General features: G+C 62.6%; 3 protein-coding genes across 7 annotated transcripts; all 3 read right to left on the bottom strand.

Moving 5' to 3' along the window:
- Positions 1-2,536: 2,536 nt before the first annotated feature.
- Positions 2,537-12,179, bottom strand: GCGR (glucagon receptor). 4 transcript variants are annotated; one of them, XM_059864266.1, is made up of 14 exons: positions 12,045-12,179; positions 6,057-6,215; positions 5,681-5,777; positions 5,402-5,509; positions 5,007-5,128; positions 4,803-4,909; positions 4,559-4,712; positions 4,235-4,394; positions 4,098-4,158; positions 3,795-3,942; positions 3,553-3,641; positions 3,335-3,473; positions 3,177-3,218; positions 2,537-3,110 (listed from the first exon to the last, which is right to left on the bottom strand). In XM_059864266.1, exons 2-14 carry the CDS (start codon positions 6,123-6,125, stop codon positions 2,817-2,819), a joined length of 1,590 nt encoding a protein of 529 aa, XP_059720249.1. In that variant the 5' UTR covers positions 6,126-6,215; positions 12,045-12,179; the 3' UTR covers positions 2,537-2,816. The 4 variants fall into 4 exon arrangements, with proteins under 4 accessions (XP_059720249.1, XP_059720248.1, XP_059720245.1 ...); XM_059864265.1 differs by having other exon boundaries at positions 6,057-6,255; positions 12,045-12,168; XM_059864262.1 differs by having other exon boundaries at positions 6,057-6,270; positions 12,045-12,157.
- A 1,805-nt stretch (positions 12,180-13,984) lies between these two features.
- Positions 13,985-20,955, bottom strand: SLC25A10 (solute carrier family 25 member 10). 2 transcript variants are annotated; one of them, XM_059864205.1, is made up of 11 exons: positions 20,650-20,955; positions 17,633-17,752; positions 17,452-17,560; positions 17,325-17,373; positions 16,953-16,994; positions 16,653-16,696; positions 16,097-16,167; positions 15,899-15,991; positions 15,601-15,678; positions 15,437-15,493; positions 13,985-15,001 (listed from the first exon to the last, which is right to left on the bottom strand). In XM_059864205.1, exons 1-11 carry the CDS (start codon positions 20,944-20,946, stop codon positions 14,900-14,902), a joined length of 1,062 nt encoding a protein of 353 aa, XP_059720188.1. In that variant the 5' UTR covers positions 20,947-20,955; the 3' UTR covers positions 13,985-14,899. The 2 variants fall into 2 exon arrangements, with proteins under 2 accessions (XP_059720188.1, XP_059720189.1); XM_059864206.1 differs by having other exon boundaries at positions 20,671-20,955.
- A 655-nt stretch (positions 20,956-21,610) lies between these two features.
- On the bottom strand, positions 21,611-24,975 carry MRPL12 (mitochondrial ribosomal protein L12). The gene is made up of 4 exons (XM_059864212.1): positions 24,673-24,975; positions 24,492-24,572; positions 24,271-24,405; positions 21,611-21,901 (listed from the first exon to the last, which is right to left on the bottom strand). Exons 1-4 carry the CDS (start codon positions 24,940-24,942, stop codon positions 21,785-21,787), a joined length of 603 nt encoding a protein of 200 aa, XP_059720195.1. The 5' UTR covers positions 24,943-24,975; the 3' UTR covers positions 21,611-21,784.
- Positions 24,976-25,038: the final 63 nt, after the last annotated feature.

Genomic DNA, 25,038 nt, shown 5'->3' with positions numbered 1-25,038 from the left:
GGAACGAGCGGCTCCCGTCGGGCAGCCGAGGGTGGTGTCTGCCTGTGTGCGTACACGTGAGTGTGTATGTGTGCACACACATGTGTGCGTGCGCACATGTGTCTGTGTGTGTGTGGTATACACGTGTGGTGTACATGTGTGTGTGTGGTGTACATGTGCGTGTGTGTGTGTCTGTGTGTGGCATGCGTGTGCACACGTGTGTTGTGTACATGTGTGTGTGCATGTGTGGGGGGTGTGTGTGTGTGTGGTGTACGTGTGCACACATGTATGGTGTTCATGTGTGTGTCTGTGTGTGGTGTACATGTGTATGTGTGCACACACGCTTACAGGCTGTGCTGCCTGAGCTGTTCCTCGGGGTGGGGGTGCCCGTGCCCCTGGCAGGATGGGCACAGGTGACAGCACTGCTGGCAGTGCCAGGCCGAGGCAGGCAGGGGTGCCGTTCCAGCAGCTCTGCACTGATGAGAAAGGATGGTGCTGCAGTCCCACAAGGGCCATGTCCTTGGGCCGGGGCCAGCCCCACTTCCAGGGAGGTGCCAGGAGCGGTGTTGCCTCCCGACCCAGCCGTCCTGGGGGCTGTAGTTACTGTGGCTATTGGGAGCTGCTGGCCAGAGCACGTGGGAGCTGGAGGTGACCAGGGCCCAGGGCTGTAGATTCAGCCCTGCAGCACAGGTAGTGCCCAGCTCTGGGACACACCTGGCTGGCACAGGCGCTGTGGGACATGGCCTGGTGCAGGCAGACATCGTGTGGTTGCATGGGGCTCCTGGTCACCGGCAGACACAATCCCTCCTTGGGGCTGTTTGGGGTTTGTGGGACATGGGGCAGCGCTGGGGGCTGCCCCTCAGCTCCAGGGGACACAGGACATCTCCACAGCACACCTATGGGCTGGGGCTGGCTTGAGGTCCCTGAAGGGTTCCCATCGTGTGATTGGTCTGGGAACCAGCCTGGCCCCAGTGGGGTTGGGGGTCCACAGTGGGGTGTTGCCACAGCAACGCTGGATCAACAGGCACAGGGCACAGCTCCGTGCCATGACCATATTTACCTTCCCAGAAACTGCTTGGTGCTCCAGCAATTTGCCTCAATTAGGCTCGTTACCACGTCAGGAAGACCGCAGTGACGGCAGCGGCTGTAGGGCCGCTGGCTCCGCGGGGGCTGCCGGGGCCGCTCTGGCACCATGGCTGTGAGCGGGGCAATCCCTGTCCCTCCCTCTATTCCTGTTCCCATCCCTGCACTTGGGGGCCTGGGCACACCCCCAGCACTGTGCTCCCCTCCCCTCGCCTGTTCTGCCGGAGCCCCACGGTGCTGCTGCCCCCGCCCCACAGACCGAGCCCGCAGCCCAGACCCTCTGTGCCCCGTCTCTGCTGCTCCCATCCCCGCTGCCAGCGCTGCTCTGCCTCTCGGGCGCCGGGTCCTGCTCGGCCAGGGCAGACGGCAAGTTGTCGAGTAAACAGAGGAAAATTACTGTGGGCTGGGCTCTGCTGCCAGAGCCAAGCTCTGCGTGGCCCGGGCCATCGCTTCTTTGGCCGTGCCATGCCAGCCCCGCCGGTGCCTCGCTGTGGCCGGGGACCCCGCAGACATCGCGGCTCCCGAGGGTGTCAGAGGAGCCGTGGGTGCCAGGGAAGCCGTGGGTGCCAGGGGAGCCGTGGGTGTCAGGGCAGCCGCGGGTGTCAAGGCCGCGGCCGTGCGGGCGGGCGGTGCTGCGGCTGGGTGCGATTCAGCCCGGGCGCGGCCGCCTGCCCCGTGTTCACTGGGGGGACTCCCAGCTCTCAGCCCCTGCTCAGTGCGTCCCCTGTGCCGGGCTGTGTACGGGACTTGGGCACGTCACCCGCTCGGGGCCAGCTGGGGCGGAGTGATGGGTGACGGGCAGTGCCCATGGCCAGGTCCGCGGGCGCTGGGGGTCACGGCAGGGCGGCTGTCCGTCCTGCCGCCACCCCTCGGGCAGGGTGAACCCAGCCGGGGAGCAGCACCGGCCTAATCCCCACACACCAGGCGATTGTGGTCCCCAAAGCTGCGGCATCCGGGCTTAGCGCTCATGTGCGCAGCACAAGCCTCTTAGGCCACGGCCGTGAGCCCGCCCCAGGCAGCCCGGCCGGTCGGCACAGGGGTCTCGCAGCCCCACACCCCACTGCGCTCACCGAGTCAGCGCTGCCGCCGGCTGATGCCCGGCCACGGCCTGGGCCAGCCACCGGGAGAGCGGGGGTGCCGCGGGCAGAGCCAAATGATTTAATTAAGGGCTCCTGGCAGCGAGAGGACAGAGCCGATTAGCGGCCAAAGGAAAGCGCGTGCTGGGGGAGCTGGAGCCCCGGCCGGCAGCGCTGCAGCGGCTGCTGCTGCACGTCTGCCTCCCTCACTTTTGCTGGGCTGGGGGCAGGCAGTGGCGCTGTCTTCTGGAGCAGCCCATCCCTGCCGGGTGACTCAGCTCCCCATCCGTGGCTGTGGCTTGGGAGCGTCCATGGGGTGCTTGGGAGCATGGTCCACACATGTCCAATGTCCCCAGTGTCCCCAGACCCCACAGCCCACAGCAAGGCACACACAGAGCTGGCCCTGCAGCCCGGCACGGGCCCACACCTATTTACAGATATGACAGATAAATTACAGCACTGCGCACAGGGACTCAAAGGTGCACGAGGAAGCACCACAGGACAAACTCCCATCCCTACAGATCCCCCTGGCCCCACAGCTCTCCCTTCCAGAGGTCCAGGTCCCACTTGCCTGCCTCATTGTGTCCATTGTCCATGTGCCCAGGCACCAGGGGAGGATGGGGCAGGGCACGGTGGCATCCCAGCGGCTCAGCACAGCCCTCCCAGCCGGCTGCAGGCTCAGAAGTGGCTCTCGGCCGTGGTCTCAGGAAACTCATAGCAGTGGTGATGGCCCCCCAAGGCGAGGTGCTCGGCAGGGCTGCGCCTGCTCCTCTCCAGGCGCTGGGAGCTGGCCTGGGGGGCCAGGCTGCGTCCCAGCCCGTTGGTGCAGCCACTCACCAGCTGGTGCTTCTCGCAGGTGCTGCCGGCACCGTTGCGGGCACTGGGTGCGTGGCTGTAGGTGTGCTTGTACTCCTCAGCCAGGTCCTTCCCCAGCTTCCAGCGCTGCCACCGCTTCAGCAGCTCTGCCTGCACCTGCGGGCAGCAGCTGTCAGTGTGAGCCCATGCCCCTGCTGCCTGTGCCCCTGCTGTCCTGCTCACCTCCTTGTTGACGAAGCAGTAGAGAATGGCCACCAGCAAACCCTGGGAAGGGGGAGGAGAGGCTTGAAGAGCAGAGGCGTGAGGACCAGACCTCAGTCTAGTCCCTCCTGAGACTGAGTGTCCCCATGGAGGGCTGGTCCTGTGAGGGCTGGGCTCACCTGGAAGGAGCTCAGGAAGAGGTCGAAGAAGAGCTTGACGTAGCGCAGGGTGCCCTGGGCGTGCTCGTCCGTGATGAAGGCGAAGACTACCTCATGGATGCCCAGCAGCGGGATGAGCGTCAGCGTGGACCTGGCCAGCCTGTGGGATGGGGGTCACTGGTGGGCATGCAGCCGTGTGTGCAGTGGGGGCACAAGGGAGAGCCACGTCCAGCACCCACCTGAACTTGTAGTCAGTGTAGCGCATCTGGTGTGCACGGAGCTTGGAAACAAGGATCTGAATGATGCGGATGAAGATGAAGAAGTTGATCTGCAATGGAATGGTGTGAGCCATCAGGGGCACAGGCAGAGCCAGAGGAGGAGCAGACAGGACACCTCCGTTCCCCTGCCCTGGGCAGCCCCTCCCACAGCCATCCTGGGGCCTGTGACACAGATGTGGAGCAGGGGGCTGCAGTGGGCTCACCAGGATGGCCAGGAACACGGGGAAGCGAAGGATCCACCAGAAGCCCATGTTGTTGTTCGTGGACCAGCACCTGCCGAATGGAGGGATGGGGACTGCCAGGAAGCTCCTTGACCAGGCAGCTGCTGGAGACTGGCATGGCATTGACAGCCTGAATCAAGCAAGCACTAAGGCCCAGAACCTTGCTCCTTGCCATGGGCAATGGTGTGGAGTGACTCCAGAATAAGCACAACGTCCCTAGAGTCCCATATGCACCTACCTGTGCCCTGTGCCCCCCTCCAGCCAGCAGCTAGAGCTGGTACTCACTGTATGTTTTCGTAGAGGAACTTCACAATGACCCAGGGAATGAGGAACAGCATGGGTGCCCCTGAGGGGAGGTGAGCAGAAGACAGGTGAGGCACAGCAGGGCACAGGGTCAGGAGGCCCAGCGCACCCACACTCACCCCAGCCGATGCACAGGTAGAGGGTGAAGTAGCTCCTCTCGGAGAAGACGGCCACCACCAGCAGGTTGTGCAGGTAGATGCCTTCCACCAGCAGCCAGCAGTAGTTGGCCACGATGCCGTACTGCATGAAGACCGTGGCTGCCCGGCAGCCTGCAGCTGCCTGTGGGCAGGGGTCAGGGCTGCAGCACTGCCTGTGTGTGTGTGCCCGTGCCCCCAGCCCCACCAGTGCCCCCAGACCCCATTGTCACCAGTGCTCCCAGCCCCACAGCACTGCCTGTCCCTGTCCCTGTCCCTGTCCCTGTCCCTGTCCCTGCCAGCACTCACCTCGTCACTCAGCCACACTTGCACGTTGTAGCCATCGATCTTGTCGCTGTAGTGGGTTTTGAGCAGGGCGTCGATGACCAGCACGGAGACGCCCTTCAGGATGAAGGAGGCGAAGAGGTTCATGTGGATGTAGTTCCTCATGCAGTGCAGCTTGCTGCGGATTTGGGGGCCATTGTCAATGCCTGTGCGTGGGCCCCTGGCCTCCACCTGCCCAGCCTGTGGACAGCCATGCCCAAACTCCCACCTGAAGCCCAGCAGCAGGGCCAGGGCAAGCAGCAGCGCACACAAGGACACAGAGTAGCCCACAGTGTACATCACCTTGAAGCTGCCATAGGTCTTGGCAAATTTTTCCTGGAAGAGGAGGGAGCAAGTGAGGGCAGGGACAGACAGAGGGAAGGCAGGGAGGCAGGCAGGGACCCCCACACCCCTGCTGCCCAGGTCTGCCCACCTGCGCCTTTAGGTCCTCATCATCCTGCTCACACTGTGTGGCATCGCGCAGGGACTGTCCCCGCGGACCTGTCACCCACTGTCCGTCTGGCCCACAGGTCTTGAAGACGTGTCTGTGCTTCACTGTGAGGGGAGGGGATGGTGAGGAATGCCAGCCCCAGCGCCCCCACAGGCAGCGTGCACTGGCCCAGGTGTGACCGCCTGCAGCAGCACATGCACACAGCACACAGGTGTCCCTGCACAGCTGCACATGCGTGTGAACACACTGCACAGGTGTCCCAGCACAGCTGCACACACTGCACAGCTGCACACATGTGAACACATGGCACAGCTGCACACAGTGCACATCTGCACATGCTGCACAGCTGCACGTGCACACACGCCTCCCCGTGTTACCTTTCTGGTACCAGGGCAGGAACCAGGGGCAGGGCACACTGGCTGTGCTGTTGGGCATCGTGTCGGGCCAGCAGGAGAACTTGTCGAAGGTGCGGTTACAGACCAGCTCTGCAGGAGGACAGGAGCTGGTGGCGCTTTGGCCTCACCTTCCACTGCCCCCTCTGCTCTGACCCCATCCTAATGGGGCCCTGTGCGGGCTCCTGTGCCCCATCCCCGTCTCAACAGGACCCTGTCCCCACCCCATCCCACCAGGACCCTCGGGACCCCAGGGGCACTGACCTGTGGGTGCGGGCAGGCGGCTCATGTTGCGCTGGCACTCCTCGCTGTACTCCTTCCATCTCTCCACGACGTTATCCGTGATCTGGGCAGAAGGACCCTGCGGGCACCAGGGACCACCACCTGTCACTCGTGTCCTGCTCTCAGGGGCCACCGTGCTGTGCCAGGCGGTGACCCCAGTTGGGGGACAGCCACAGGCGAGTGCAGGCAAACATGCCGTGCCGTGCCGTGCCATGAGGAGGCACAAAGGGGCATCACATGCTGTACCATGTGCCACGGTGAGGGGATGCAGTGAGATGGGTGGCTCAGTGGCAGTCCTGCATGGGTACTGGGCTGAGCGTGGGGTAGAGCACCCTCATGTGCGACAGCTCATCCTTACCTGGCAGCAGAGCAGCAGCACCAGCAGGGTGAGGAGACGTGGCTGGGACATCCCTCCTCTGGACCACATGCATGGGACACAGCGCAGGGCACACGGCTTCCTACTGGCCCTCAGCAGCTCCTCCACCCTGGTGGTGACGGCCCTGGCATGTGGGCAACCCTGTGCAAGACGCCTGGTCACGGGGACTCCTGGGACACAGCTGGAGGACATGGGGCTAGGGCAGGTGAGGTTGGAGTCACTCTGGCACAGAGCCAGGCATAGTCCTGGTGCCTCACTCCTGTTCCTATCCCCACCCAACCCTGCTTGGTGTTCACATTCAGATATTTGTTCACTCATTTTTGCACCAAGCGCCTGTATTATCCTCCCCAGGAAGGCACTGGGACAGTGACCATGCAGGTTCTCTGCCTGCCAAACCAGTTTCAGCCCCTATGTGGCTGGAGTGCCATGGCAGTGCTGCCTCCAGACCCTCACAGAAAACCTGGGCTGGTGCCACCCCACAGTGCTGCTGGGACCCAGCTGTGCATCATTGCTAAGACCTGAGAATGCAGACCCTCCATGGTAGAAGGGACCCTTCCTCACACCTGAGCATCCTCTCAGGCAGAGGCTGGCACCTGGGCTCCCTCTGCCTCTATGGACTCTCATGCCTGGGCCACTAACCCAGCCATGGTCTGGCAGCAGCACCCACCGGGGATGGCAGTGGCCAGGGAGCCATGGAGAGCACGGGGCCAGCAGGGGTGGGACACTGGCCATTAACCCACAGGGATCCTGGTTCGTGGGGCTGCTGTGACCCTAGGACAAGCTCAGCTGGGCTGTGCCCCTGTGGGTCCATCTCCCCCAGCTCCAGGCAGTGACATGGGGCCTTGCCTGACATGGGGTCCGGGTGCTCCACAGGCTGTGGCTCACGAGGTGCCGTAATTCCCTCGGTCCCTAAGCCGGTTATGGGGCTCCTGAGCAGGATTTTGGCTCTTCCCACAAGGGCCCATTTTGGCAGCAGCCCCATGGCACAGCCCGGCTGTGTGGGGTGAGGGCAGCCGAGCTGGGGGGATGGGATGGACAGCGGTGCCGGTGCTGGCACAGGAACTGCAGCATCACCCCCAGCCCCTGGGCTCCCCCTGGGCACCAGCCAGAGCATCGTGCTCCCCATCAGTCTGCTCCCAGGCCTCGCTGCTCTGCCTGTGCCTATTTTTATCCCTGGGAAAGTCGTGTTTCCTCCATCCGTGCAGACCCACTTGCCATGTCACAAGTGGCTGCTGGAGCAGCTCATTAATCAGCACATGCGGCTCCAGATGCAGCTCGGGGAGCAGGACCTGCGATGGCCTTATTTAGCCAGTCCCAGGACAGAGGGAGCTGTCTCCTGGGACAGTTCTCACTGGGTGGGCTCTGTGAATAGGGACCTTTCTTGGGCGCTCACTAGCCACCTCACCATTCCAGAATTCCTGTTTTTGTCATCACCCTAGCCCCACCCCAGCAACACTGTTGCCCAGTCAGTATCCCTGTCCTAGTCCCTCTCCCATCCCACCTCAGGATCCCTGTCTCTTTCCTCCCACACCCCCATGCCAGCATCCCTGTCCCTGTTCCCCTGCTAGCCCGATCCCACCATCCCTGTGCCCCCTCCAGCACAACACCATCCCTACCTGTCCCATGCCACTGCCATCTATGTCCCAGCCCCACGGGAAGATGCCAGTGCCAGTCCCTGGCCAAGCATCAGTCCCTGCCCTGGTTGGGAATGCTCCTCCAGGTCCATGGGTCACAGTGACTTGCTGTCAACCCCTCTGCGCAGCCGGGGAGCAACTTTGGGGCAGAGGTGTCGCTATTTTTAGTTGCTGCAGTGGGATTTAGCAGCAGGGAGGCCTCTGCCCTGGACTCCCCCCATCTGGCAGCCACTCCCCAGCCCTGGCCCTGCTGTGGCCAAGCCGGGCAGACTGCACTGGGTGAGGGGTCCTGGCACGGGGGCCAGTCATGCTCCCAGCCCCGCCGTGGGTCTTCCCCCTCTCCCTGCCCAGCCCTTTGCCCCAGCTGCCTGTGGCGCTGCGCAGCCGTGGCACCACGCCAGATCCCCACTACCCACAGGACGAGGGGTCCCTGCAGACAGAGGCTGTTTCCAGCAGAGACCTGGGAGTGCAGAAGTAGCTGTGGACCAGCTCCCTGGTCTGGTGCCAGTGGGCAATGGCAGAGAGGGAGCAGTGGCTCTGTGTGGTGGAACAGCAAGGTCTGGGGTGGCTGGGACCACTGGCAGCACAGGCACCTCCCCGGAGCTGGCACTGCCCAGCAGCAGCGCCTGCGGTGCCCCGGGCAGCGGCTCTGCCAGCAGGACATGCTGCAGCCCCTCTCAGCTGTGCCTGGGTGCCACAGGCAGCACTGCACAAGGGACCTGGCCCCACATCCTCACCGCCTCCTCTCACTCTGCTGTGCCCAACTGGCTCCCAGTGCCACATTCCCTGCCCTGGCACCTCATCCCTGGCTGGGGCCAGGCTTTGGGGGATCCCCCACCACACCAAGTCATAAGCAGTGGGTGGAAGGTGCCTGGTCTGTGAATTGGTGCCTCTGAGGGGCTGCAGTGCATGACAGCTGGTGTCCAGGGGACTTTTGCCCCACGCTGGTGTTGGACAGCGGGGTATGTTCCTGTGTCACGGTCCTGTGGCTGCTGACCTTCGCGGAGCCAGGCTGCAAACACCCAGTACGACTCCACTTGGAGCCACAGCTGTGAAGAAGAGACCTTGTGCCAGGAGAGCAGGAACAAAGAGACAGCACTGGGTTGGCTACATGCAACACCACTGCTGGTAGTCCCAGTGCTGGGGGCTAGAGGGGTCACACACAGGCACCACCATCTGCCCTCAGACTGTGGCTGCAGCTGCATTTGCCTTTCCCGAGCCAGCAGTGCCAATCCCCGCAGCCACAGGGGCAAGGCCAGGACCCCCACTCCCCGTGACTGGTGCCCCTCTGGCTCCCAGCTGACCTGCAGCTCATGGCAGCTGCCACTGGCTCCAGGGTAGTCAGGAGGCAGGGGCCAGCCTGGGCAGGGTGCAGGGCAAATTGAGGACTGGGGTGCACTGCTGCCATGGCATTGCACCAAGACACAGGACATGGGTGGGAAAGGGCTTGTGTTGGGATTTTGCTCCCCACTGATGGGTGTGCAGCCTCCATACTACCCTGCAGCACCTCTGCACCAGCATGGACCCCCACTGGTGGCTGAGTGCCCAGCCCTGCCTAAGAAGAGACACTCTCCTCATCCCATCATGGCCAGTTTCCCTGGAGGATTATGCCACCCCAGCCCCTCTGGCATTGCTGCCATTGCACGTGTGAGAGAATGAGCTCCACATCTGGGATCTCTGCGGCCGATAGTCATGTGGATCAGGGGCTTGGTGAAGTCCCCACAGGACACTCATGGGCATCTGCAACGTGACCTGGGAGCACCTTGGCACAGCCACAGCCCTGCACAAGTGCAGTGAGGCTGGCACAGCCCCCAGAGCCTGGTCCCACAGGACTCTTGCCTCCCCCGTGGGATGGGGACTTGGCCTCATGTGAGCGCAGCCCCGCACCCAGCATAGCCCCGCTGGCTTGGAGGCAGCAGTGGGGCTGTGGGGCTGTGGGGGCTGTGCAGCCTCTGGACACAGGGATTAGCCCCCCATGTGCTAATGCGGTGCTTTCCACGGCTGGCTTGGCTTGGAGCCTGGAGCTACATGCCAGCACGGCAGGGGCTTTGGCACTTGGCAGGGGAGGGGACGGTGCTGGGCCAGAGCTGATGCAATGCCAGTGCCAGCCTGGCCCTGCAGATGCTGCTCCACTTTCCACCCGGGCCCACGGCAAGCAGGGCAGGGCTAGGGGACATGGCCGTGGCAGGGAGGCCCAGGAGGTCTGTCCTGCACTGTCCCGGCCCTGTGTCTGTGCCGGAAGCTTGGGGATGTTTCCTACTCCCCTTCTCCATTCTTTCCTTGAGAGCTAAGTATGAGGAACTTTGGCAGCAAAGGAGCAGCTGAGCAGCCCGGAACAGTGTTTGTGCTGCAAGGTTGTGACTTGTTTGCACAGAGCTACATGATTGTGGAAGCCCTGAGCAGTGGCACATGGAGAGAGACAATGTCACCAGGCACTGGTGATGTCAGATTCTGTCTCATCTTGGACCAAGAAAACCCAAACCAGCCCTGACAGTGGTTTTGTCAACAGGAGCATAGGATGCAAAGAGGACAAATGCTCTTTGCATCACCTCCACTACGGCCTGGTCACCACAAGGCCTGGTCAGGGGGCACGTGCAGAGCTGCCCTGTACCAAAGAAGGACCATGATACAGATTGGCAGCAGCCAAATTATCTTGCTGCCCAGCTGGCTCTGGCATGGGGATGCTGAGCCATAAAGCACCTCATCCCTGGCTCAAGGAAAGGGGTGTTTTTGTTGATCACGTTGCATGAAAACCTGTGAAACACAGACGGAAGGCACAAGAGGCATGGTGTGACACGTGTGGTTTGCATGTCACAGGGGAGGCACAGGGCTGGGAAAAGCCTAGGAAAAGGTCAGTGCAGACAGGCTGATGTGCACACTCCCCTGCACTGGGAGCTCCCCACCCGAGCAGCAGATCTGCAGCCCTGGGTGCAGCCAGGCAGCAGCCCCAGCAAGGCAGGAGTGCTGTGGGGGCCACACGTGCCCAGCCATCCACTGGCACCACAGGCACGTGCACTCGACCTCAGTGCCGGCGTAGATAAACAAGGACATGGGGATGCAGGACAAAGCAGGATGCAGTGGTGGAGCACAGGGGGATGGAGTTGAGCAGCCATCCCATCTCCCCCATGTCCAGCTTCTCCTGCCCCTGTCCTTGCCTGGCACAGCGAGGTGCATGAAGATGCTGTGCTCAGTGGCTGGTTTTAGCCCTGTGCTGCTGATCAGGGTTTGTGGTCACATTTTTTCATTAACTATTTTTAATCCACATTTTGCCTATTCTCTGTTCAGCCTTTTCTCTTTTCCCCTCTCTAGGCAACAGAACATTAAAAAAAAAAAAAAAAAGAAATGCACCGCAGTGTGCGGAAAGGAGCAGGATTGGTGGGAAGCCACAGGATCTGGCAGCTGGGGCAGCACTAACACGCTGACGAGGGGTCCTGCAGGCCCTAAATCTTCCTGCTGATGCACAGACAAAATCAGAGGGGCAATCACTGAATTTGGTGTGGGTCAGGACACCCGCGCTTGCTGTGCCGTGGGGTGCACGGCAAGGGCTCAGCAGAGCTGATGCTCCGTCCTCAGGCCATTCTGTGCCAGGGAGCAGGCTGACACGCAGTCCCTGCTTCCCTCACCACCCTGAGGGAAGTGCAGTGCCAGGCAGAGGGGACCCGCAGCAGCTTTGGAGATGCACTTGCAACCAGGAGGACGGCAAGGTCACATACCCGACATGTCCTGGTTAAACAAAGCCATTTACCAACACCGTGTTGACACAGCAGAGCTCGGGACAGAGTCACAAAGGGCACTCGCACCAGGCCCCCGTAATACCCAGAGAGCTTGGGGAGAGCTGGGACCTGGCAAAGTGTCCCGTGCTTCGGCCCCTCGGCAGGAGACCCATGGGCACTTCTGTGCCCACAGCAGGGAGACCACGCACGGCCCACCCCGGCTGAGGGCGGCTCCGGGAATTGCTCCCGAAGAGGAGGAGTTCAGCTGGAATCGCTGGCCAGGGCTCGCCGCAGCCGGGGCAGAGCCCAGGGGTGCTGTGAGTCTGACGGCAGCGCCCCTGCCCAGGGATGCCAGCGGCAGCGGGACGGGACTGAAGCGGGCGCAGCCCTCCGGGAACCCCAGGCCCAGAACACCCAGGGGCTCATTTTCCCCGGGGCCGGCGCCCAGTATTGAGGCGGCTCTGGGAGCTGCTGCTCTGGGGTCCCGGGGCTCAATTCGCGGCCCCGGGGTTGCGCAGTCGTCACTCGAATCCACATCCCCGCGACGGGACATGCGACATCCCGAGCCCCGAGACCGCGGCTGTGGGCGCTCCCCGCCCTCCTCCCTCCCTCCCTTCCCGTACCTGTCGGGGCTGGGCTCGCGGCGGCTCCCAAACGCATCTCGGGACAGGCGGGGACCGAGTCCGGCGCGCTCGGCGAAAACTTTAGCGGAGCCGCGACGGCAGCGGCTGTGGCGACTCAGGGGGAGGGACCGGCTCGGGGGGAGGGACCGCGGGCACGGAGCCGCGTCCCGCCGCCCCGCTCCTCCCGCCGGCACGAGGGGGGCACAGCCCGGTGCCCCAGCCCCGCCCGAGTGCCTGGCGCTGCCCCCCGCATCACCGGCAGTCGCTCCTGAGAGCTGCGGGAGCGCCGCCGCTTGTCCCTACCCCGCCCCACTCCCTGGCACCGGCTCGGCTCGGCAGCGGGGACGGGCGGAGCGGCGGGGGCAGCTAGACCGCGTCAGCCCCGGGGGAGCTGGCCGGGGACCCGTTCCCCGGGAGGTTTCCCCGGTCCCAGCGCGCCGCCCGCTCTGCCGCGGGAGCGGGGGCTGCCCGGGGCTGCCCGGACCCTCAGGGACCCGGGCGGGTCTCGGCCGCGCCGCCGCCGGCCGCCTCAACACCCGCGCTCCGGCCGCCGCCGGCGGTGACGGGTCAGTGTCTGCCGCCGCTGTCCCGCTGCAGGTAAACACAGCCCAGGAGCACCGACGCACCGGGACCGGGCTGGGGCGGTAGAGGGAGCCGGGTGAGCCCCGGCCTGGGGGTGCCCTGTGCCGGGCTCCCGGCACGAATACGTTTACCCTGGGCCGTGGCAGCTGCGGTGCAACCTGCACGTTCCCCGGTGGGCGCTCAGCGCAGCCCCGGATCCGCCGGAGCTGCCTGCCGGGGGTCCCGCTCCGCGCGGCCGCCGCTGGCTGCAAGTCCCCTGGGTGTGGGCGGAGGAGCGCAGGCACACGCTGGGGCCTGCGGGGGTCTTGCCATTGCCACTAGGATTGGAGCCACAGCTGCACCCCTGGAGACGGCCCGGAACCCTTCCAGGCCAGGAGGGGCTTTGGGGAGGACGGGCAGCCCCCAGCCCTACCTGGTGCGGGCAGAGGTGCCCTGGGGGAGCCCCTGCAGGCAGCTGCGGGGCTCTGGGAGAGGGCAGGGTGGGAGCAGGGGCAGGCGGCACCGGCACGGCCACAGGCTGCTGCCAGCCCCAGGTTCTCTGATGCGCAGGAGATAATTAGTGCCCTCGCACTGCAGCTGTGGGCGCTGTGCTCGCGGCCGTGTCTGGCACATGCTGTCCTGCCTGCCGGTGTGACTGCTGCAGTTCAGCTGCCACAGGGGATGTGGTGAGACGGAATGTGCGCAAGGGAGCGCAGGGCTGGCGCAGCTGGTGGGACCACAGCCCAGCTGGAACATCTGCTGCCCATCATGGGGCTGAGCAGGGCTCCCTGCTGCTGGGGGCCATGGGGCTCCATGGCTTTCCTGCTCCATGCTGGCCCTTTGCATGGCACAGAGCAGCAGCCGTCAGCCCCCAGAGCCGTGCTGCAAGATGTGGGGGATGGGGAAGCACAGCCTGGCAGGGCAGCCCCCAGCTACTTGTGAGGAGAGGGCCCAGCTCCCTGAGCGTTCACCTGCCCGTGGCCTCTGCTGCAGCTGGGCATAAGCCCAGAGTGGTGATGCCAGCTAGCATCATTAGGCCTTGTTAAGGTGACGAGCTTTCACTGCTCTGCTGTGCCAGTCTGCCAGAGCCCAATTAGTGTCACATCCAGGAGGCAGCTCCTGCAGGGCTGATGGGCGCCCTTGGCACAGCCCTAGCCTGGAGCTGCTGTCCAGCTCAGCTGTGGATCCTGCCCACAGCTCCCTCTGCACACAGGGCCAGGGGTGCTGGGCACAGAGTGGGGCAAAGGCTCCCTTGGCATAATGCCAGGGGCCAAGCCTTGCTACCCTCTCTCAGCTCTGGGGGGCTCAGCTCCCAGGCCATGCCCCCAGCCATGAAAAGGGGGTGCAGCACCTCTCCCCTCCTAACAGGACAGCAGGCCTTGTGCCACCTTCACTCTTTATTATACATCAAGGTCTCAGATATTCCAGTTCTTTGATTCCCTGGGGCCAGCACACACAGGGGTGCCACAGCAGAGGGGCTGGTGCTCATAGCCCCCACACACTGGGCAGTGTGGGGCGAGGGGCTGAGAGGAGTGGGGGTCTGCCCAGCCCCAAGGTGAGAGAGGCTGCAGAGTGGTGGTGGGGGATGCCCCCAGAGAGAGCAGATCCAGTGTGGGGTGGGTGCACTGTGGTAAGGGAGCACTGGGTCCCCGAGCAGGCATTAGCAGGCCCTGCCAGAGCAGCCCTGTTCCCCCCATCATTGGTATGAGGCACGATCCCTGAAGAGCCCAGCAGCCAGCGGTGCTGAGGAGGTTTGGCCAAGCAGGAGCAGAGGGTGGGAGGCCAGGAGCAGGGCAGGAGGTCCAAGCTGCACTGGGGTTAGGGAGAAGCACAGGAGCTAAAGGCAGAGGGAGGACAGGGCCTCACACACCCTGCCCCAAGCCCCAGCCCACAGCTGCAGGGGCAGCAGCCCCCCAGCCCTCTGGGCTCTGTGACAGAGCCAGGCATTTGATCTCCCTACTCCCTGAGACAGCACAGTGCTGCTTCTGGGGCACATCAGAGACAAGGCTGAGGGGGGCAAGGACACAACTCAGAGCCAGTAGAGAAGTGGAAGACAGAAATCCCCCCAAAACCCCCCAGAAGCAGTAATGCAGAGGTGGAGATGCTGAGAACAGGGGTGAGAGGAGGGGTGAGTTTGTGAGGGGGGGTTGGCCACAGGTGCTGGCAAGGCACGGGAGTAGATTTGAGAGGAGGGGGAATGGCACTGGCCCCAGAGAGCAGAGGGGTTCTGGGATCTTAGCGGTGACCCACACGCTCACGCCCCCTGGGGCAAGGCAGGGTCCAGTCCCCCAGACTCAGGTGGTCACTTTGATCCCAAAATATTTGCGCAGCTGCTCCAGGAAGAGAAAGGTGAGAACTGTCTGAGGAACAAGCCGGACAGCAGCAGGAACGAAGCCCTGGAAGGCAACAGCAAGAAGGAGAAGAGTCAGTGTGTGCCTGTCACTGATTGTCCCAGCAGCCCAAGCCTGGCAGCAGCACGATTGGGCAGGCGTGGGTCAGCACTGGCCGGGCTGTGGAGCAGGCACTGTCACACTGTGCACCAGGTGCACACAGGACTCAGCACCATGTGCCAACCCCTCTGGCATCTGCACAGCTGTTTGGAAGCTAGATGGGTGCAACAGGACCACGGCTGTGGTGCCTGGGCCCAGCCTGAGTTCCACTGAGGCCAGGGCTTGCAACACCTTAGGGCCAACCCTGGGCCAGGCAGACAAAGGCCTGATGCAGGCAGCAGCTGGGCTGCCACAGCAGAACCTGGAAGGTTCCCTGCCCCAGGACTGTTCTGGACCACAACCTCTGCTCCCAGCTCGGCCCAGCCTGCCCCACCCCGGTACCTTGTAGAAGGCAAGTGGTCCGAGCTTGGCAGTTTCCATGGCACAGTGGACAACGCCCTGGAGTGAGAGGGTGAGAGATGGGATGGGAGGGGCTGGGAGGCAGAAGCTGGCACATAGGGATGGGAGGACAGGCAGCAGCAAGGTGGGCAAGGTGGGTGACTCACCTGGTACTCCCCGTGGGAGTTCATGAGGCGGGTCTTGAGCACATCCAGGGGCTGGCACAGGAATGTGGCACACAGGCCCTGCAGAGAGTCAGCCAAGTCAGGAGACCTCTGTGCCAGAAACTGCTGTGGTCACTGCACAGACTCAGAGCCACACTGGGACCTGACCTCAGGCCAGGAGCCTCCTGGAGCCACTGTGCTGAGCTGAGCCCAGAGCAGCAGCTCTGGCAGCCCCAGCCTGATGCCCTCACCCTGGCTGCAGGCAAAACCAGCCCCAGCGCTGCCCCCCGGCCCCACTCACAGCGATGAAGCTGGACAGGAAGTGAGTGAAGACATTGTCTGACAGAAATCCAGTTGCGAGAACCAGCTGCTTGGCCTGGTCATAACAGGAAAGCTGCAGAGACATGGTAAATCAGCGACATGCTCCCCGTTCCTTGCCACACCAGGGAATATCCTCGTCCCTATCCCAGTCACCTACTGCCCAGCAGAACTGTCCTACCTGTCCAACAGTAACAAGGGCCCCGCGGAGCGATGCCACTGATGCTCCTGAGAAGAGTTTCTTTACGCCCTCTGTGGACAGACAGATTTGGCTCAGCACAGTTCTCTGCCATCACTCAGACTCCATTACCCCAGAGTCTCCTTCCATGCCCAGTCTGTGTCTACAACTCCTCACACAGCCCTGCTTGAAGCACACCATAGCAAACTGGCTGAAGGTGTAGGGAGTCCTTCAAAAGAGCATGACCTCCTCCCTGCCTCTGCTCATCCTCTGTTCCACCTGCTCCACCCTCCTGTGCTGTTCTGTTGCAGCTCCCAGCAGATCACCCTTTCCCACCAAGTACGTGCAGGCTGCCAGGCCCTGGCAGACCTTGCCCAGCCCCTTCCCCTGCCCGATGATGAGGAGATGCCAGACCCTGCGCTTCCCTGGACACCCCCAGCCCCAAGGGCATCCCCCGGCCCCTCTCCCTGCCCCGGCTGCGCGAATTTCCAGGGCGCCCTGACCCGGCACCTGCTAGGACACCGGAGCAGGCTCACCCACACGGCTGGCACAGCCTCACCTTCCCGGAAGACACGGTACATGCCATCCAGGGCATGGGAATAACTGGAAGGAGCGAGAGGGGAAGGCGTCAGGGCCCGAGGCTCCCCAGCACGGCGGCAGCCCCGCCGCTCCCCCGGGCACCGGCGGCTCCCGGGGTGGCGGCCCCGGCCCAGACCCCAGCGCCCCCGGTGCGGTGCTCGGGCCGCGCCGCCGGTGCGGTGCTGCCCCCGCGCGGCCGCGCGGACCCCGGCCCCGGTCCCGCCGGCCCCTCCAGGCCCACCCCCCCTCTGCAGCGCCTCTCGCCCTGCACCCCACTCACTTGCGCCGCTGAGCTGGAGGCTGCTTCATGTCGTTCTGCATCCTGGAAGGCAGAGCACCGCAGGTGAGGGGCAGCCAGTCCCCCACTGTCCGCTGCAGCACCGGGGACCCAGCACAGGGCAGTTGTGTTGCCCATTTACAAAGGGCCAAGAAAGTTGCCTTCAGTCCCACTCCCCCTGAGGGTCACACACGGCTGAGTGCTGTCACCAAAAGGCAGAACAGCTCTGGCCCTTCTAGGCACAGATCTCCTGGCCCACTGACCACGGGGCCGGCTGGCCAGGAGAGATGCCAGGAGAACTCCAGCACTAGCCACCACCCCAAATGCCGTCATGCAAGGGGGGCCAAAAGCCCCGGTCGCGCAGACACAACTGACCTGACGTTCACCATGTCTGCTGGGGTTCCCACAAGCCCGCCAGTGAAACCTGTGGCCAAAGAACAGTTGGGTCAGGGCTTATCCGTTGTCAGGGAGCCAGGGCCAAGGGCCCCTCTGCCTGGCTCACCTCCTACTGCAGCCAAGAGCACTTTCTGGTAGAAGGGGGGAGGCCCCTGGTTGCTCATGCGGTTCTTTGCAGTCTCATAGATGCCAAAGCGAGTCAAGGAATACGTCATCTGGATGGGGGGAAATGAGAGTCTGTGTCCTGGCAAAGGGCAGCAGGTGCTGCAGGAGTTCTGGGCACTCACCTGCCGGCACAGCGAGGCACTGAGCCCGTTGTAGAGGGCCAGGAAGCCGTCAGTGCGGATCACGTGCATTGCCATCCCCGTCATCCTCATCTTCACCTCCTGCTGCGTCTGCAGGTGCACCTGGGGCAGAGCGCAGCGCGTCAGCCCAGCAGGGCTGGGCAGGGAGAGAGGGGCACTGAACAGGTAGGGATTGGAGCGTGTGTCAGGTTAGCAGCACTGGCACAGGAGCCAACTGCAAGAGCTACGGACACCCCAGAGCAGACTGGCCCAGCCTGGCAGTGGAGGGGTGGAGGCAGTGAGGGAGGGAGGAGTGCCCGGGCGCCTGCCCGCAGCACCGCCCAGGCCCTGCCCTCACAGCCACCCAAGGTGAAGGGTGGCACCTGCCCTTCCGGGCCACCTCAGGGTGGAAGGTGTGTGTGTGACTGAGCAAGGGCCCTGTGTGGGTTTGCTCTAGGGGATGCAGCTGGGCTGGTGAAATCATGGCCATGCAATGCAGCAGGCCTCCAGAGCCACTTCCCCTCCTCCTCAGTGCAGGAATCACACAGGCAGGAAGAGAACCCCACAACTGGCCAGGCGCTCCCCTTCCTGCCCGTAGCAGCCCAATGCTTCCCACCATCACCAGGGGCAACGGCAACAGGCACAGAAGCTGGCTGGGACAGGGGAGCCATGTGGGCTGATGCTGGAGCATGCTCTGAGCACTGCGGAGACCACATGTGGGTCAAAGGCCCCAGGAGATAAGGAGAGCAAAGGGCTGCTGACAGGGGATCAGTCCACTGTAGAAGCTGTGGCACAGCTGGGTCGTGTGACACTCTGCAGGATGTTGGGAACAGCCACTGTCTCCCATATGGGGCAGCAGCAGGGGTGCAGCAGCCTGCTTGTAATCCCCACGGGATTTTGGACATCAGGGATCAGAGCTTGTGGCTGTTCACAGCCTGGGGCAGCTGAAGCGGGCAGGGCAGGCAGAGCCATGTAGGGACATGGTCCACTGCTTGCAGTCCCATGTCTGCAGGAAGGGCAGGCAGGCTTGGGACGGGCTGGCCAGGCTGTGGTCACTGCTGGTCGCTGCAGGGCCAGCAGCCCGTGGGCAGCTAGCAGCTGCACAGTTGGCCTAAGGGCACAAGCACTCTGCAGTTGGGCTGGCCAGGGCCTCTCACTGGGGCCAAAGTCCAGAGGTGCAATGAAGTGCCCTTCGTCCCCTGCCCTGCCAGAGCCTAAGGCCTCTTGTGTCTCCCCAGGCCTGGCACCAGCCTCTGCTGTGGGGGAACACATGGCCAAAGACAGGTCTGTACTCAATAATCAGGGTGATTATTGATCTGGCAAAAACAGCTGGCCAGGTTGTGCCGCTCGCACTGCAGGAATGCAGGGGCTGCTCATCCGCACAGGACGGCATGGGGAGGCAGCTCAAACATCACAGCCATCACACTGGCTCAGAGACAGATCTAGAGGCAGGTGCCAGACTAATTCCCTTTCTTAGCGCCTTGCCAGGCACCCCACACAAGCTCCCACGGGCTGGCAGCCACCTCCACTGAGCAGACAGGGCCAGCTGGGCAAGGCAACAGGCCGAGCACTGGGGAGGTGGCACTGCCCTGCCAGGGCTGGCTCCTCTCCTGGGCCTGTGCCTGAAACATCTTCCCCTCTCTCCACGGGGTGCGAAGGGGCTGTGTGTCCCAGCCTCACCCACAGACATGGCCCTCGGAAGGGCAGGCCCTGTCCTGGGCTGCCTCTTCCCTCCCCCTCGGCAGCCTGCTCGGCTGCCAGGCTTGTCGCCACTTGGCCGGCACACAAGGCTCAGGGCAGCGCTGGCATTTGCCCCATGTGTGGGTGCTGGCAGCGCAGGGCTACGCGCGGCGCCCTTTGTGCAGGAGCAGGCATGCCAGGTCATCTGCGGCGCCTAGGTGACATCTTGGCCAGAGGGCTCGGAGCCCAGTGGGCCAGCGTCCAACACTGCTGGCCCCAGAGTCACTGCCATATCCAGGCAGGGCTGCCCAAGGCACCCTCCACAGCTCCTGGAGTGGCACCCTGAGCTCCCCGGACCCCACACGCCTACCCGTGCCTCTGCGCAGGGTCTTTGTGACCTGTCAGCCATGTCCCTGCACAGCCACGAGTCAGCTCCTCAGAAGAGCAGCTGTTTCCCCAGACCTCTACAGCTGTTCTCCAGCTCCCTCCCTTGCTCTGGGAACCTCACAGCCACTCCTTATCACCTCACAACCCTTCCAGAACCCTCAGGCCTGCTTCCCAGAACCCCAGAGCAGCTCCCCATCCCCTCAAAGCAGCTCTGGGACCCTCACAGCCACCCTCTCCCCTCCTCTGGTTCCCCAGTAGCTCAGAGCAAGTCCTTCAGCTGCTCCGGGATCCTCAGAGCAGCTCCTCATCCCCTCGCAGCCACTCCGGGACTCTCACAGTCACTCCGAGTCCCCCCCAAGCCATTCCCCTTCGCCTCAAAGCAGCTCTGGGACCCTCACAGCCGCACCCCCGCAGCCAGGTCCCTCAGAAGCAGTCCCGCAGCCGCCCCGGCCCGCTCCCCGTCCCGTCCCAGCCGCTGCCCCCGCTGCAGCCCAGTCCCCTACGCCCACTACCGGGACCCTCGGAGCGCCTCCCCATTCCTTTACAGCCACTTCCAGTCCCCCAAAGCCGCTCCAGGACCCTCGGACCTACTCCCCGCTCCATCGCAGACTCTCCAGAACCCCTACAGCCAGTCCCAACTCCCCCAACCTCCTCCCCGTCCTCTCACAGCCTCTCCGGGACCCTCACAACCAATACCTGCCTCCCTAACCGCCCCCCCAGCCCCTCACCACTACCCGTCCCCCACAACCCTCCCCCCAGCACTTCCTGTCCCCATAACTGTCCCCCCAGCCCCTCACCAATACCTGCCCCCATAACCGTCCCCTCACCGCCACCCACCCCCATAACCGCCTCGCCATCCCCTGAGAGCCCCCCCAAGGCACCGCAATCATTCTCAGCCTCTCACAGTCGCCCTCCAAACCCCCCGACGGCCTCCCCGCGCCGCCGGACCGCACCTGGCCGTGTGCCCCCCTCACCTTCAGCAGATCCAGGGGGTGCGTGCAGCAGGCGGCCCCGGACGACGCGAGGCCGCCGAAGTACCAGCGCGAAACGCGCTGCTCCGCCATGGGCGCCGCTTCTGCCAGAAGCCACGCCCTCACCGGGACAAGGTCACGCCCCCTTCCGTTAAGCCACGCCCTCTCCCGGTACCGGAAGGGGGTGGGGCGGGCCCGGGGCTCGCATCTCCGAGCCTGCGGCGAACGCGGCAACAGCAGGCTCCGGAATCCTCGTTCCCACCCCGCACGCATCCCCATTTCCAGCCCGGGGAAGGTCCTTCCCATCAGTAATTAAGGGATTAATTAATGGGGAGGTAAAGCCATCAGCCAAGGGCAGAGTGAAGAGGTGCGGGAGGCACAGGTACACACGGCAGCGTTACAGCGTGCACACACTGAGCGCAGGGATAATCACCGCTCCAGAATACACCTTTCCCACCCCGCACGCATTTCCACAACCTGTGGAAGTGTGTTCTTCTCGTAAATAATTAACAGAGAGGTGAGACATCAGCAAAAGGCAGTGTGAGGAGGTGGGTGATGCGCTGGTACAGACTTCCAGGACCTGAAGGGAGCCTACAAGAAAGATGGAGAGAGACTTTTTACAAGAGCGTGTAGTGACAGGACAAGGGGGAACAGCTTCAAACTCAGAGTAGGTTTAGATTAGATATTAGGAAGAAATTTTCGGCGGTGAAGGCAGTGAGGCCCTGGCACAGGCTGCTGTGAAGAAAAGCTGTGACTGCCCCATCCCTGGAAGTGTTCAAGGCCAGGCTGGACGGGGCTTGGAGCAACCTCGTCTGGTGGAAGGTGTTCCTGCCCATAGCAAGGGGCTGGAGTGAGATGATCTTTCAAGGTCACTTCCACCCTAAACCATTCTGATTCCATGCAACGGGGAACACAGGGATAATCAGCACTTGAGAAAGATGAATCATTTTACAGGTTTTTTTGGGTATTTATAAGGTAGAGTTCATGGTGATGGCAGGAAGTAGCAGCTCTGCCAAACCATACAGCATTCTCCGGGAGAGTGCTCCCACTGTGCACTCGGAAAGGTCCGGAGCCCGGTCTGGGCAGCAGCTGCAGCACCAGCCCCTCCATGGTGAGGCTACTCCAGAACAACAGTCCCTCCTGCCGCCTCCAGTGCTGCTTTGATCTTCTCTGCTTCCTCCTTGGAGGCATTTGCCTTGATCTCCTGCGGAAGGGACTCCACCAGCTTCTTTGCCTGCGAGAGGGACAAAGTACAAGGCTTGTAAACAGGCTTTCACTAACTGGATTATTGGATTTAGAGCCATGATCCTGACCTCTGCTTAAGCCAACTGTGGAAACTCACTGACCAGCACAAACCCCGAGACTTGCACTTGACCTACAGCCCGTCCCTCCAGAAGGCTGCTAACTCTGACCACTAGTGATGACACATCTGCTGGGAAACCTCTTCTTTAAATTCTTCCACCAGGTGCTCCCGCCGTGCACCCCAGCCTGCAGAGGTGTGGGGCAGCACCCGTCTGGCTCTGCTCATGACCATGTTTTGGTTCACATTCTTGTGCCAGCAGGAGGGGAGGCCACTGCAGGGTGTGGACACAGCTGCACTGCTAAAACACAGATCCAGCACAGACTACTTGACAACACAGTATTTTGACATTTCAGAGACTTTTAAAGCAAAACTACTGGTACTAAGCAGCACTGCAATGCTTAAGGCAAGCCGGAAAACTGTTGAGCTAATTTAAAGAATTTACTGCAGTGCTGCTAGAGAGAAGGAAGTGAGCCCAGGGGGACAAGTCCCTGCTACTCTTACACACAGCAGCTCTCTGAAACAGCACTGCAGGGGTTTAGCACCCACTGGACTGACCACTGTGCTGGCAGGAAGGTTTAGTCCCTTTGACTCCTGCTGAGTTCAATGCCTATGTATCTGTGGTGGAAGAAAAATGCTTTTTTTGCTGGGGTTGGAAGGCACAGATGTGTGAGCAGAGGGTTGGTGGAGCAGGAATGCCTCTGCCCACCAGAACAGGATTTGGACAGGAGCCTGTTCAAGCTCACTGCAATGAGCACAGGCAACACAACATAGGTTATTAATTTCTGAACTCTGCTCAGGAAGGTGTGACTCCATTCTAAAGCAGCCCTGGTCAAGAGAAGCAGCTGTTCCTGGTGTTCAGTGGGAAGAACAGAGCCCAAGCCAAGTGGGACCCATGGAGCAGCAGCAATGGGGCAGAGGCAGCTAGAGCCCAGGGCTGGTGGTGACAGGGTAAGCATCTGCTGGGCAGCTCCCAGTGAGCTTCCTGAGGTGCAGCCAGCCCTAGTCCTGTGTGTGCTGATCACACACCTGTCTCATCATGCAGCTGTTGCCACAGGACTGATGTCTGGGTCCCACCAGTGCCCAAGGTAAGCACTGTATGTGCCTCCCTCCACACCACCAGCAGCCCTACAGGCCATGGGCAGATCCAGCCGCAAACCTCGTAAAAACACCTTGACTGGATGGCAGTAAGATTTACAATAAAAGGGCTTTGGCTCCACTTTGAAACAGTCTCTGCAGGCAGAACCTCCACAGCTGTTTGTGTTGTGTGTGTGCTTCACCAATGTGCTGGGCCTGGGTACATCATGCTTGAGTTTAGCTGCAATAACTGGCACTACCAACAGCTCATCCAGCATGTGCCACATGCAAAGCCAAGCTCACTGAGCATTAGCTCTCCAGTGAATTATCTACTGATTGTGTCTATTACAGAGTCTGGTATTTTCATGTTTGCTTGGGACCAATAATAGATGAACAACTTCCAGAGGAACGACACTGACAGTCAGGAAATTATCCCCACGAGACAGCCAAATTTGTACCTGTACCACTGACTCTCTGCTGGCTTTGCAATGCAGCAAAAAGAATGGGTCAGAAGATTATCTGCAAACACTTCTGCTCTCCTGGGCTACAGCAGGAGCAGACATTGCAATACTCAACATTGCAGCTGGAATACTGCAATGTTGCAGCTGGAAAGTGCTACTACTGACCCCAAGATATAAAAGCATCACCCCAGAGAAGTGCAGCACGTTACATGCTTCAGCAGTAGCAGCTTCATCACCCCACATGCTGAGCCCACATCCAAGGTCAAGGGCCTGAGCTCAGACACTGCCCAGGGCTGAGGCCTGTTTCCTCCAAGGAAAGAAGCAGCACCACCTATAAAATGAAGGGCCCTGGAAAGAGCTGGAAGCCTGGATTGCAAAATGTATGGATTACAGAGGTTCATTTAACTTCAGAAATACACTGGCTATAGGAAAGGCAAGCCAAACCCAGCTGCAAGGGATGCTGGCTGCTCCTGAGCTCTGCAAGAAAGGTCACGCACGGCAGCTCTCAGGTTTGGAGAAGGTGAAGCTGGCATGGACATCTCTAAGTCCTTTGCTCTGAGCCTCCTCCTTCATCCCCCTGCTTCTGACAAGGGAAAATGCCAGATGAAGGTGCAACCAAATCCTGCTTCCCTCAGTCTCTGCACTGAAATGCACACAGGCAGGCTGTGCTTCTGAATGCACAAATCCAGGCTCCCCTTCAAACAGAGAGCCGAGGCTGATGGACCTGGGGGCAAAACCCCAGAGCCTGGGGCAGCACCTCCTCACCTGCACGAGGTTCACTCCAGGCACGAAGTTCTTCACCTCCTTGATCAGCTTCACCTTGTCAGCGGCCTTCAGCTCCGTCAGCCGGACGGTGAAATGAGTTTTCTCTTTCTTGAGCGGTACCACCTCCTCCTCCTCCTGGAAGCAGCCGGAGCGCGGTGAAGCCCCGCGGCCGAGCCCGCCCCCGCGGTCCCCGCTCCCGCCCCTCCCGGCGCGCCCGGTACCTGCGGAGCCGCCTGGGCGGGCAGAAGGGAGGCGGCGGCCGCCGCGGGCATCACCCCCACGTCCGGGATCTTCAGCGTCTCCTGCGGGAAGAGCGGCGGCAGCAGCGGCCGGTCAGGCGGCGCACGCGGCCGGGGCGGGCCGGGTGAGGCCGGGCCGAGCGGGGTCAGGCCCCGCACCCACCTTGAGCAGCGCGTTGAGATCGGCCACCTCCAGCAGCGTCAGCCCCGCGATGTCCCGCACCAGCTGCCGCACCTTGGGCGAGTACTCCTTGGCGGCCGTGTCCAGCGGTGCCCCGGCCAGCGCCTCCGAACGCCGCGCGGGGCCGGTGCCGAGCGCTCGCAGCCCGGCGGGGGCCCCGCGGCGCGGCGGCAGCGGCGGGAGCAGCGGTAGCGGGCGCGGCGGCAGCGGGAGCAGCGCCCGGCGGGCGGCGGGCAGCGCGGCGGGCAGCATGGCGGCCCGAGGACACCGAGCGCTCCGCTCCGCCCGCACTCCCGGCGGGCCCCGCGCGCCGCTCGCGGCCAATAGGAACACAGGGCGAGCGCAGCG

This window comes from Haemorhous mexicanus, chromosome 20, assembly GCF_027477595.1.
Source record: "Haemorhous mexicanus isolate bHaeMex1 chromosome 20, bHaeMex1.pri, whole genome shotgun sequence".
Classification (NCBI taxonomy): Eukaryota; Metazoa; Chordata; class Aves; order Passeriformes; family Fringillidae; genus Haemorhous; species Haemorhous mexicanus.
The sequence above is the reverse complement of the archived record's forward strand: the minus strand, read 5'-3'. Positions and strand labels throughout refer to the sequence as shown.